Below are 12,170 nucleotides of genomic sequence, written 5' to 3'. Positions count from 1 at the left end.
GGGAGAATTATCGATAGTTCCTAGAGAGTAATTCTAGAAACCAGGCCGAGCTATATACACCTATATACCTATGTTTCGAGTAAAATCAGAGGTAAATCCAAAGGAAAATTCACTGTTTAACACACTGTTCGAGGTTATGCGGGCCCTTTCGGGCCGTAAGGACCGACGAGACCTGAACGAAAAGTCTAGGGACCAACGTAGCGTTCAACGTGTTAACGAACCGAGTCACTCCGGTGGTGCAATCTCGCGTCGATGATGCAACAGTTAATCGAATCAAAATTTCCCACCACGACCATTCCCCAACTTCCCGATAAGCGCGTACTCCAGACCTAGTTTCCAAATCCTGTCTAGCAACATTGTCTGATCTATTCGCGCGAACTGTATCGAACGACAGAGGTAGTCGCTATAAACAAGATATCTCTGACACGCTCACTCGCGCGAGCAAGGATTCGTGTAAAATTCGCTGTTCATTTTTGAAATACCGTTTCGATGGCAATATTACTCATCAGGAAAAACCATATTGCCGACCAAGTACCTAGGTAAAACACGATGACATCGACTGACGCTTGACCATCATATATGCCAAGTCTCCTGAAGCGTGTGGCAATAATTTAGTTCGTTTTTCCGTTTATAATCCCTTATACTTTAAATTCGGAAACGCTTTCCAATTGCAAATTAAATAGCCCTACCAAGAGTCTACATAAATGCTGGACCTATTAGCTCGTAGAATATATAAACACGAGATAGCAAGATAGGCACACAGTCCACTTATCATTTCGAAGCCAAACACAATTTCCTGGAAGAACCGTTCGTCACTAATCGTCGTCAAGCAAGAACGACCTAGTGACGATATACATTCGCAATTCACCCTGATAAACCGTGAAACCCCTAAAATTGTATGACTCTGCAATTACATTTAATCGTCATACACCCGAATCTGTGGTTAGGAGAGAAAGAAAAAGGTGTAGCAAAAAGGAAATTAACAGTCCCATATTCCCACTCGCAATTTTGCACTCCGCGGATCTTCTTTTTCCTTCGATTACACGGGTTCGTTATAATCGTTGTTCGGGGATTAATATCCGCGACATTTGGACGAGCGCGAGAGGTCGGACAGGGATTAGCGGTCGGTAGAGAGCGTAGTCGAGCTCAAAGGAAGCGCGATGGACCTCTATAATACCGGTAACTCGTTTTCTCTCTCCCTATGAACGTTTGTTTGGTAATGGCGGCAGGTCCAGGACGCATTTGTGACCAGTTTGTAAGCACTCCGCGACCGGCTTTGTCATCCAGACCCCGTCATCCGTGTCCGCGTGCACGAATTTGCTAGGCTGCACGTACGTGAAAGCGTGTCTACACGGGCTCATACCGGAGTCTTTCAACACGGGTACCTCGAGTCGTTTAAAAAGCTCGATTCTGCATCGACACGTGACGTTTTGTGTCCCATCCTTTTTCCCCATTGCCCGTCACCATGTTTTCCCCCTGCGCTACGCCGACTCTTTCCGACGATGTTCAGCTCGTTCCGCGTGGCCTTTTTTCCGTCGTCCAGATTAAAATTGACGGGTATCTAATCGTTGAAAAATCACAGTGAGCCTTTGAACGTTCCAGCGGACATGGCGATTTTCGCTCGCGACTATTCGTAGCGGTACAAAGAATATCGAAGACTCGACGGCGGAGGTGATTATGGCTATTCACGGGCTATGGCTAGGTCGGGAACTATGTTAAATAGCTAATGGTACGGTTTATTTGAGTATAGCGTGTCGGATAGTCGCTGTCGTGATAATGTTTGGGAACTAGGCGCGAACGTTACCTGTGTACTGCAACTGTGCATGGTAAACATGACATAAGCAGCGGGATGAACCGAGCGCGCTATGCCAGAATTAGTATAATAACGCTTTGCGCCACTCTGTTATTCGATATAAATAATCCCCCTTCCATTATGTTAACCCTTATCTAACCCTATCTAATCGCGAGAACGATAACTAAAGACGATAAGTAACGGAAGATAAGGATTCTTTCGCGATAATTCGTGGATGAGGATTGAATTGTTTCTAAAATTGTTTCCACCTGAAATTATCAAAAATTTTTCATCGCTGCATTTAAAGTAGTATTTCCAGTAGCATTTCTCGGGGGTAACGAACAATGATATAATCCATCTCGAGTCAGTCGCGATAAATTCGTAAAATATAGACTCTGGGTATCTTGGAATTTCATATGACGCAACAAAGGGTTTCTGGGGTCTGCAAGCGCTTGGTGAATAATTATAATCTTACCGAAGTGTGCCATCAGATGAAACGGTTAACGCTTACCCTGCTGAAACGCACTAACGCAATCTGCGATCCCGTGAAATCACGCTCAAATGACGAGGAAACACACTGGTCGCGTTTGATTCCATCCACCGTTGCAAATGGAATAATAACGCTTGATAGTTTCGAAGATCGTTTACAGTTTCCCGGAATTTTCGTTACTCCGTGCTTATGGTAATCGAGCTAATGAGCTGCATTTGCGTGATCGCATCAGCGGCTTTTAACCGAAAAATGTGCAAACTGTAGGTAAACGAGGTTCACAGTTTGAGAAATGTCTTCTTTTTAACAGTAGAATTCAATTATCTCGTACGAGTATTCGCAGGATTGGGAAAATAAGATGGATATTAGGCTCGAGTTAGCGAGAAGATATGTGGACATAATGGTAACTGTAACGAGTTTGCGATAACTCTTAATTGCAGTACACGTTCGTTATAGTATCTTCTCGATTGTTTTGACAAGTACTTTGTGCTTCTAAAGTTTGATGCGCTGTGCGAGCGGTTTACGGGGAGATTGAATACTAAACGTAATAATAATCAATTTATTGAGGAAATGTGTCAGCGGTTTAACAACTTCCGAAATGCTTTGCATCTTAATGTTGAAATTAATCCAATCGGAATAACCAATAATTCATTGCGAATTTGTCGAGGGATGCGCGGAGAAATCGTTTCAAAATACACAGCTTATGACACCCTCGACAAAACAACGATAAAATTTCTGAATAACGAAAAATATAGAATAGTACTGTTCATATTGAGACGTTCCTATATTCCTAAACTTGACAGACTGTCTAAGAAAAATCTTAAAAAATTACGATCCACGTAATAATTTAAATTAACATAATAATTCCGATAAATTTCGGAATAGCATATTAGACATACGGTATAATAACAGTTGTTGGAACCCGGATTTCAATATACAACACGAGTTCTAGCAACAAGGCTACGTTGGAAAAATGCAAGTTGGCGGAGAGGAAAAAGCAAAACTGAAACTGAAACTGGAACTGACTGAACTGAACTGAAACTGGACTTTTCGCAAATTTTGTGGGTGCTTATATGTTACTTTTTAGTGGACTGAAGATGACTATTGGCCCTTAATGAAAGTAGGAATGAGTCAATTGCTTTTGCACTCTGAAATTGGTCTGCGTTTATCAGCCAGACCCTTCTAGTGATTAAGGGCCAACGAATCGTTAGTCATCCAACACAGCAATCGTGACAGCGATTTAAGCCTCAAATTTCCAATATGCAATTAAATGAGAAAAAGATTTGGACAAATTTATGGCATAACGTATTGACCCTCTGCACTCGACGACTTTTGGCTAAAGAAGAGTAGAAATTCAAAGATTCTCTGCTAAAAACCTGATAATACTTTTTGGAGCAATAAATAAAGAATTGTAAAATTATTTGATTTCGATACCTCGCATATTGTTACACTGCATTAAATTTGATATATTAATTAATATCGATCTCCCAAATTTTATGAAATGGTGACTGAACCTCACCCCTCGAGTGCAAAGGGTTAAATATAACACAAGCTGGACCCAAAGTGTGTACGTAAGAATTCCAGTACTGTTCATGCACACTACTCTCTAAATTTTATACGCAGATTCGAATTGCTGGTTATTCCCGCTGAAACTTTGCCCCAAGTACACCTTGTTCTCGCTTAAGAAGATTCAGTCCCGCACAGACAATGGCACACAATCGCGCACACACGAAAACACGCACGCACACACATCCACGCAATTCAACCGCGCACAGCCTTTGATGCACGCATGCATTCACGGAGTTGTAAGTACCAAACACTACGACCCCGCTTCTCTCTTAGCGAACATTCCTGCCTCTACATCATGAACGCGCGTTGTAAGTGCGATAGCAATTGCCACTTGTTTCAGAATATTACATTTACTGCCGTTATAAAACGCGTCATTTGACAACAAAACAACCGAGATAGCGATACTACCCCATCCGCGAAAAGTATGCGTGTTAGAAATAGCGCGATACAGTGTCCTGCTGTATTATTTGCGAAGAATTCAACACCGATTTCGTTCACGCGAAATTTCAGATTCCTACCATACTTGTTTCAACGTTTGCAGCGTGTTATAGACCCCTCGAATTAATACGTCCTTTCTGAAAATGAAGACACCGTCAAGCTTTATTTTTCTATAATTTATTGCGAAATTTATCGTGTACGTAGCTTCACGCGAAGGAGGAAAGTAATTATTTCCCGGGTATCAAGTTCTGTCTGGAGCATATTAAATATGGAAAACCGATATATCGAATCGAAAGCCGATGTGTTGGCTTCAAGTTATTCAGAAAGTTAATTAGTATTTACAAACTGTAGGTGAAATTATAATTTAATGAGATTTAACCCTCGATGAATAAATTATTATAGAATATAAACTAGAATATAGGACAAGAAAAGGAAAGAATCGTAGACAGACGTGTCAGCTTCCCTCGACACATTGATCGATTATTAATCTACAATTTTGTCTTTAGAGCGAATTGTCTTTAGAATTCGACGGATTAGGGCAGAACAAAGAGGTTCAACTGAAAGCCGCGTTACGCTCCAAAGTGCAATTATATCTGCCTAAACCTTCCATATTCCAAACACCAGAAGCTCCTAGCATCCGACTACCCAAGGGAACCTACATTCATCCCTCGTGCTCCTTAAACTCCAGCCAACAACAAACTACGAGTAGCGAGACCAGTTTTCCGGCTTAAATTAATCAAGAGGCGAAGAAAGTTTTCCCTATTTTCCCAAACAATACCGATCGCTGTACCCCTGGTAGGTTATCACGGAGTATTACTAGCCGTTCGCCGCGGCGAGAATGACGGTAATCGCGCAGGGGTGCACCCCTTGTCGATCGGCTCACGTACACGGGTTTGCAAGAAGCTACGAGGGCTTGGCGATAAAACGAAACGTTGCTGCGAGTTCTTCAGCCCCGGGATTGCGATCTAAGTTAAAATTAAATCGACCGTCGGATGATTCGGCGGACCAGGGCACGATCACGTGCGCTGCCGGAACCTAGATTCCGGACGTTCTCCGGCGTGCAGCGAGATTTTCCGTTCGCGGCGTACACCTAGCGTACGTGAGCGGAAAGTACGAAACAGCCTTAATGCACTTCCGCGAGGTCCTCGCGACGGATTACACGCCGACGCGTCCTTTGAGTGCGGGCGAAGCGCGCGGCGCCGGAAGTCGACGCGATGGCGAAGAATTAGGGACTCGAAGGGTTAGGTTCGCCACCGGCAGTTTCAAGAGCAGCGACTCTTGTTTCTGTGTCGGATTCCGGGTAACGGAAATGTAGGATTATGTTCACTTAGTCAAAGGGATAACGTTGCGGATGCGCTGCTTTTTGGAAAACATTAGGCGGAAAGTTGTAGGTACACAGTACTCGAATATACGCGTATATTTTAGGGACACGTATTTTGCGTATATCTAAATGCACATTCCATCGATTTCATTTTAATTCCTGTAACTTCGGAGCGTCGATATTAATCTACGAATCGAAGCTACTAGCGCCGCAGGCATCGCGATTAAGTACGAAAATTAATTGAAATATTTTCAGTAGGAAAATTTGTTTAACGAGTCAATAACGCGTACACGTGTGCCTGTTTGTTCTTCGTGGAATCGATACCTGATCAATTTGAGCTATGAACAGGGGTCGTGAAAATAATGAAGATCGCGGTATTCGAGTATCGTATAGTTCAACCCTTTGCACTCGAGAGATGACCCTCAGTCACCATTTCATAATATTTGAAAGATCGATATTAATTAATATATCAAATTTAATGTAATGTAACAGAGTGCAAGGTATCGAAATCAAATAATTCTACAGTTCTATTATTATATAATTCTTCATTTACTGCTCAAAAAATTATCGTCAGTTTTTTAACAGAGAATCTTTGACTTTCTACTCTTCTCTAGCAAAAAACTCGTCGAGTGCAAAGGGTTAAATTTAAATAAGAGAAACAATCAAGAATACTTTTCATTTTACAACCTGTCATAACAGGTAGTAAAGTGTATTACACCACAGTGCAGTGGTCTCCAGCCCGTCGTAGCCGAGACAAATGAAATAAAGTTTGAAAATTATGTAGAATGAGGTACGCTGCAACGAGCAGCTTACTAGCTACAAAGAAAACGCACAGCAAGAAAAGAATATATTAAAACCGAATATCAGCTGAAGCTATTGTTCGGAAAATCCACAACGCGGATGTATCGCCAGTGACGTACAGAAAGGGTAAAATTCGAGCTACGAGCCTCGTTTCATTCGCGTAATTAGGGTGCACAGGCGACCTGGGCCACGTTCGTTCGTTCGTCCTATTCACGATCGAATAAACGTCGAAAATTTTCCCGCGTATCGTAGATCTTTGCCTCCTAGAGACCTTATTTGTCGCGCGTTCGTGGAACGGGGCGTTGTTCACCTAAACCACCCTCACCCTTCTCTCGCGCGACCCCTTTTCGGGGTCCAACATTTTACGAGAGGCATAAAAACTGTCAATGCGCGACGTCGACACCAAAACTGCGGATACACGCGCTTTCGTTACGGCACTTCGATTTCCCTTTTGTGTTTCTTCCTTTTTTCCCCCCGTCTCTTTTATTTCCCCCCTATTCCCCTTTTCTCCGTTTCTCCCCTTTCCCCGATATCTCGTCGACCAGCGACGTCCGGAAACAGCGAGATTTGCCGACTGGCGGAAAAATATACGCTTCGGCCGAAGTTATCACGAGGCGACGAATCCGCGCGAGCGTGTACAGCGATCGTAAAACAGAACGAGAAGGGCTTTCGAACGGCGTAATACGGCCTGTAACGGATCCTATATTAGGCGGGCTTGAATCGGGAAAGAACGAATTGCCGCATTGAATTTACATGGGAATATGAATTCCCTACAATTAAATACCGCTCGCTCGCGATACGGGCCAGTGTCGAGACCATAATCGACCGGATAAATTGTTTTCACGCGGAATACGAATTGCCCAAACCGGGTTCAGGATATTGAATATACGCCGAAGGGAAATTTGAAAGGGGATCACGGAGGTGTGCAGCGTAACTGGCAAACGATACGATTTCGATACGATAATAATCGTGGAAGATTGATTTATGATATTTTTCTTTCCTATTTTTTGTAAACAATATTGTTAAATGAAATTTTGTCCGATACCACGTTGACGTCTCGTTAATCACTGTCTCCATTGCGATTCCCAATATTCGTGAAAAAGCTTCGAAAATCGCAAGCAACCTCGAAGCTATTGCACGCAATATCCTCCTGTCCTATTTTCTGTTCGATGATCACGTCGACGATCTTGTTCTCGGCGAAGGTTTTCCAAAATTTTAGAAAATCTTGCTCGACATTCGCGCTGTTACACGAGTAATTAAAAATTACTCTCTTTTTGTCCAATATCACGTTGACGTCTCTTTAATCACTGTCTTTATTGCGATTCCCAATATTCGTGGAAAAGCTTTGAAAATCGCAAGCAACCTCGAAGCTATTGCACGTAGTATCCTCCTATACTATTTTCTGTTCGATGATCACGTCGACGATCTTGCTTTCGGCGAATATTTTCCAAAATTTTGGAAAATCTTGCTCGACATTCGCGCTGTTACACGAGTAATTAAAAATTACTCTCTTTTTGTCCGATACCACTTTGACGTCTCTTTAATCACTGTCTTTATTGCGATTCCCAATATTCGTGAAAAAGCTTCGAAAATCGCAAGCAACCTCGAAGCTATTGCACGTAATATTCTCCTGTCCTATTTTCTGTTCGATGATCACGTCGACGATCTTGTTTTCGGCGAAGGTTTTCCAAAATTTTAGAAAATCTTGCTCGACATTCGCGCTGTTACACGAGTAATTAAAAATTACTCTCTTTTTGTCCAATATCACGTTGACGTCTCTTTAATCACTGTCTTTATTGCGATTCCCAATATTCGTGGAAAAGCTTTGAAAATCGCAAGCAACCTCGAAGCTATTGCACGTAGTATCCTCCTATACTATTTTCTGTTCGATGATCACGTCGACGATCTTGTTTTCGGTGAAGATTTTCCAAAATTTTGGAAAATCATGCTCGACATTCGCGCTGATACACGAGTAATTAAAAATTGCTCTCTTGTTCTTCAGATATGAGAAAGAAGACGTAGTATACTACTCTCTTTTTGTCCGATACCACTTTGACGTCTCTTTAATCACTGTCTTTATTGCGATTCCCAATATTCGTGAAAAAGCTTCGAAAATCGCAAGCAACCTCGAAGCTATTGCACGTAGTATCCTCCTATCCCATTTTCTGTTCGATGATCACGTCGACGATCTTGCTTTCGGCGAATATTTTCCAAAATTTTGGAAAATCTTGCTCGACATTCGCGCTGTTACACGAGTAATTAAAAATTGCTCTCTTGTTCTTCAGATATGAGAAAGAAGACGTAGTATATGGAACATCGAAGATCGACCAAAATGCGGAAGTATATAACATGAATCACAAACGGAGGGGAACGGCGTTAATCCTCAACCAGATTCAGTTTAAAAAGATGTCACCAAGACTGGGAGCGAAAACCGATTCGGCCAATCTGGAGAAAATATTAAAAGACATAGGCTTTGATGTTAAAATCTACCACGACTTAAACTTCAAGACGATAGCACTGACGTTAGAAGCGAGTAAGTACATATTTTCTACACATTAAAAAGAAGCTCTTTTTCTTTGGCGCCTCGAGATAGTTTCGAATGACCAAAAACGAGCGACTAGTTGCTCATCATTGAAACTATCAAAACGAATGCAAATTTTTTTATTTAAGATTTATCTCTATCGGGACAAAAGCTTATTACATAAAATCGATACTCGATCTGTTGATTCTAATGCCTAAAATAAAAATTAAAACGAGTCGTTGGGAAGCCTATTTTCCCGTATACTTTCACCGTGATCCATGGAACGGCGATGGAACGAAGGCAAAATTAATTCCTTCCCTAAATTAGGGTTGCCTTCCAAATTCCATTCGTTCGTTGAAACAACGGGAGCGTTGGGGATGAATAGGAAAAAAAATTGAACAAGCGATTCGCAATCGGTGCCTCGACGTGGAAAATTGCATGAAAATCGTTCGCGAAATTACGATAAATTCCGGCGGATCGTTTCCGCCTCGAAATTTTTTATTCCAAGTAGCAGACTGCAATTCGAGAGAGCTGATATAACGCGATTTAGCGCGCAAATCGCGTTTTATACGTAGCCGGGGACGAATTTTAATCATTTTTCTGCGCTGCTCGTTAAACAGCGCGCAATCCGTGACGTCGAGCAGAGGTGGATAATACGCGAAATAATTCATTTCGGCCGTGACTGGGTAACGAATCGCGTATCCATTATTTGAGTACCGTCACTTTGATGTAGTCTGCCATAGTCCGCGTCGGCCAGAAGTGCGAAATCTGCCGTGATTCTCTTTAAATGAAAATGTTTTCAAACCGCTCTGCATTATTTCGAAATAAATAATTTTAATTAATCATATATTACATACGCATTATACATATCTTTGCAATTTTGCTTATCATTAGTCTGGCAAATAGGGTAATTTTTTTGTCAAATAACGATAAGCGTAAATTGCATATTTTCCAACCTAATTAACGAACAAGCTGGAAAATTTCGAAATTTCGATCTGCGGTAGTTTTCCTCCAAACAGTCACGCGTGATACGCAAATAATAAATAAATATATATTCGATTTGACTATTTACATCTCTTTTCTACGATCACTTTTCCGAAAGATCATGCTTCGCGATAATTCGCGTGGAAATTAAAAATCCTACGTAAAATCTGTACAAAAGGTGTCTATATAAAAGGGGAATAGAAGGAAAATGGAAACTTGGTGAAACAAATCGATCTCCGACCACCCTCATTACCCTCGATCTCCTCGATTTCCGGCAAACGGAGCTGCATAGAACGAAGTAAGAAAAGCTACTCTGCCTTTGTGTGAGGTACGATCTCGGGAAGAATTCTTTGGCCAGAGTGCTACACGGTTCACGGTACGCTTCTTTCCCGTACACAGACCACGTAAATTCACACGAGCCGAACCCTCGTAGCGGATTTAAACAGCGGCTGTGACGAGGGGTGGGAACTGTTTTCACAGAGCGGACACATTCGAAACATATTCGTCGCGAACTCGGCAAACCGATGTTCCTAAATTCCCTGAGCGCGCGGGGTGCCGTAACATGGCCATAAAATTGGCTCGCGAGGTCGAGCCGGCGAACATTTCGAACCTTTGGCCAACAAATCGTCGGTAAACCGTTCGGAGAAGGGTGAGACGGGGTTGCGGGCGTAACTGTCCATGAAAAGTCACCGCCAAGCGTTCCGCGTTCGGTTCATTCTTTTCCTTTCATCCTCCTTCTATTTATCCTTGATCCATTCAAATATTGACACAATAGACGTCACCGCCGTGTTCCACGTACATTTATCAAACGCTTTTGTCGACGTCGAACAAAGATGTTCTTACATTGTCGGGCAAGCGTGAAGCTCGTAAATCGTTCGCCACCTGAATCATCCATAGATCGCAACAAACGTTCTAGAGGGTTTCGTTTAAAACGCCTTTCCCGGGTATTACCCCGGACGATGAATTTCAATGAACGGCTCGGTTGCAGCTCGCCTCCGCGATATCTCTTCCGGTTTACCCCGGTCGATCGAGGAATGATGGAACGTAGAGTAACGGCTTCGTTACTTGTCACAACGATCGGGTGTAGTCGTTGATCCAAGTGGCGATAAGACAACGGGTTTTAAATTCCGATTCCACTTGGAAATTTCGTTTCGATGCTCGCTACTCGGATGAGCAATGACCAACAGTGAGCGGTGAAGTGAAAAATTAAAACATTCCTACGGGTGACGAGATATCTCGTCTTTAGCAAGTCGAACGTTGTAGTCGGACGACGAGATATCTCGTTTTCAGGTTTCTTCGACTCGATTGACGATTTAAGGAATTAGAAATAGATTTTCTACCAGGGTGAAAGATGTATAAAAAATATATAGTAATATTTAGGAATATCTTATGTGAATATAATACCAAATGCAAAATAAAAGAGTGCATATATGTGGGATTAGAATAAGTACGGCCCTGAAGGGATGTCAAGTGTGTTTGGGCTTAGGACGAAAGTGATCGCGTGCAAGAGGGTTGACTGCAAGGAATGTTTATGATAGAGTCGAGTAAGAGGGATGCGTCCAGAGTAGTTGAAGTGCTTGGTCCACCGAGGTTGCGATGGATGAGGACACGATGAATGGTTTAAATACGGATGCAAGAATGCGGACGAGTCTTTAAGAGTTCTTGGCTAGTGTCTAAGAGTGTGTCAGTAAGAAGTCAAAGTCGAACGTGCCCATAGCGAATCCCCCTTGTTTCATAGCCGTCAATCTACCCATCAGCTTATTTTATTACATTAAGAAGTAAAACAACGCTATTTTAGCCAATTCACCCAACCCGATCCCACATATATGCAGCGTATAAAGTGTTTCTGGATCGCCCAAGAAAATGCGGGCCCTGGAAGCGCGTTGCACGAGCACAGTGCCGTACGCAATGTGTCAAGTAGGGAATTAAAGAAAGAATCACGGGATGATTCCTCTTCGATCCCTTGTGTTTATCGATATTGTCACTGATTGAATTTTGGCGAAATTCTGACGGATTGTAAGTCCGTCTCGCGATTTCATTATATTGCCAATAATATTGGACAACTGTTTCCATTATCACTAGCAAAAGGAAGATCTCGACTAGAGTCGAACGTTTCTCAGACTCTGGTACGACAATAGGAACCGATCTCCACTTGACGCTTTTCGTAGAACTCAGATCTCGATTGGAAGGCTCGAACTGTTCTCCTTGAGGTTTCCTGGATTCGAAGATGTCCAAGTGCCCCAAATATTATTGGCTA

The 12,170-nt window shown here is 42.4% G+C and overlaps 1 protein-coding gene across 1 annotated transcript in view; it reads left to right on the top strand.

The window, feature by feature from the left end:
* The window catches only part of LOC108553427 (caspase), a 62,996-nt gene that overhangs the window by 1,102 nt on the left and 49,724 nt on the right, over window positions 1-12,170 (top strand). Inside the window, exon 2 of the mRNA XM_017908316.1 lies at window positions 8,694-8,941. Coding sequence (XP_017763805.1) covers window positions 8,694-8,941 — 248 coding nt within the window. The remainder of the gene's footprint in view (window positions 1-8,693; window positions 8,942-12,170) is intronic.

This window comes from Eufriesea mexicana, unplaced genomic scaffold (genome assembly GCF_001483705.2).
Source record: "Eufriesea mexicana isolate 0111107269 unplaced genomic scaffold, ASM148370v2 scaffold22, whole genome shotgun sequence".
Classification (NCBI taxonomy): domain Eukaryota; kingdom Metazoa; phylum Arthropoda; class Insecta; order Hymenoptera; family Apidae; genus Eufriesea; species Eufriesea mexicana.
The sequence above is the reverse complement of the archived record's forward strand: the minus strand, read 5'-3'. Positions and strand labels throughout refer to the sequence as shown.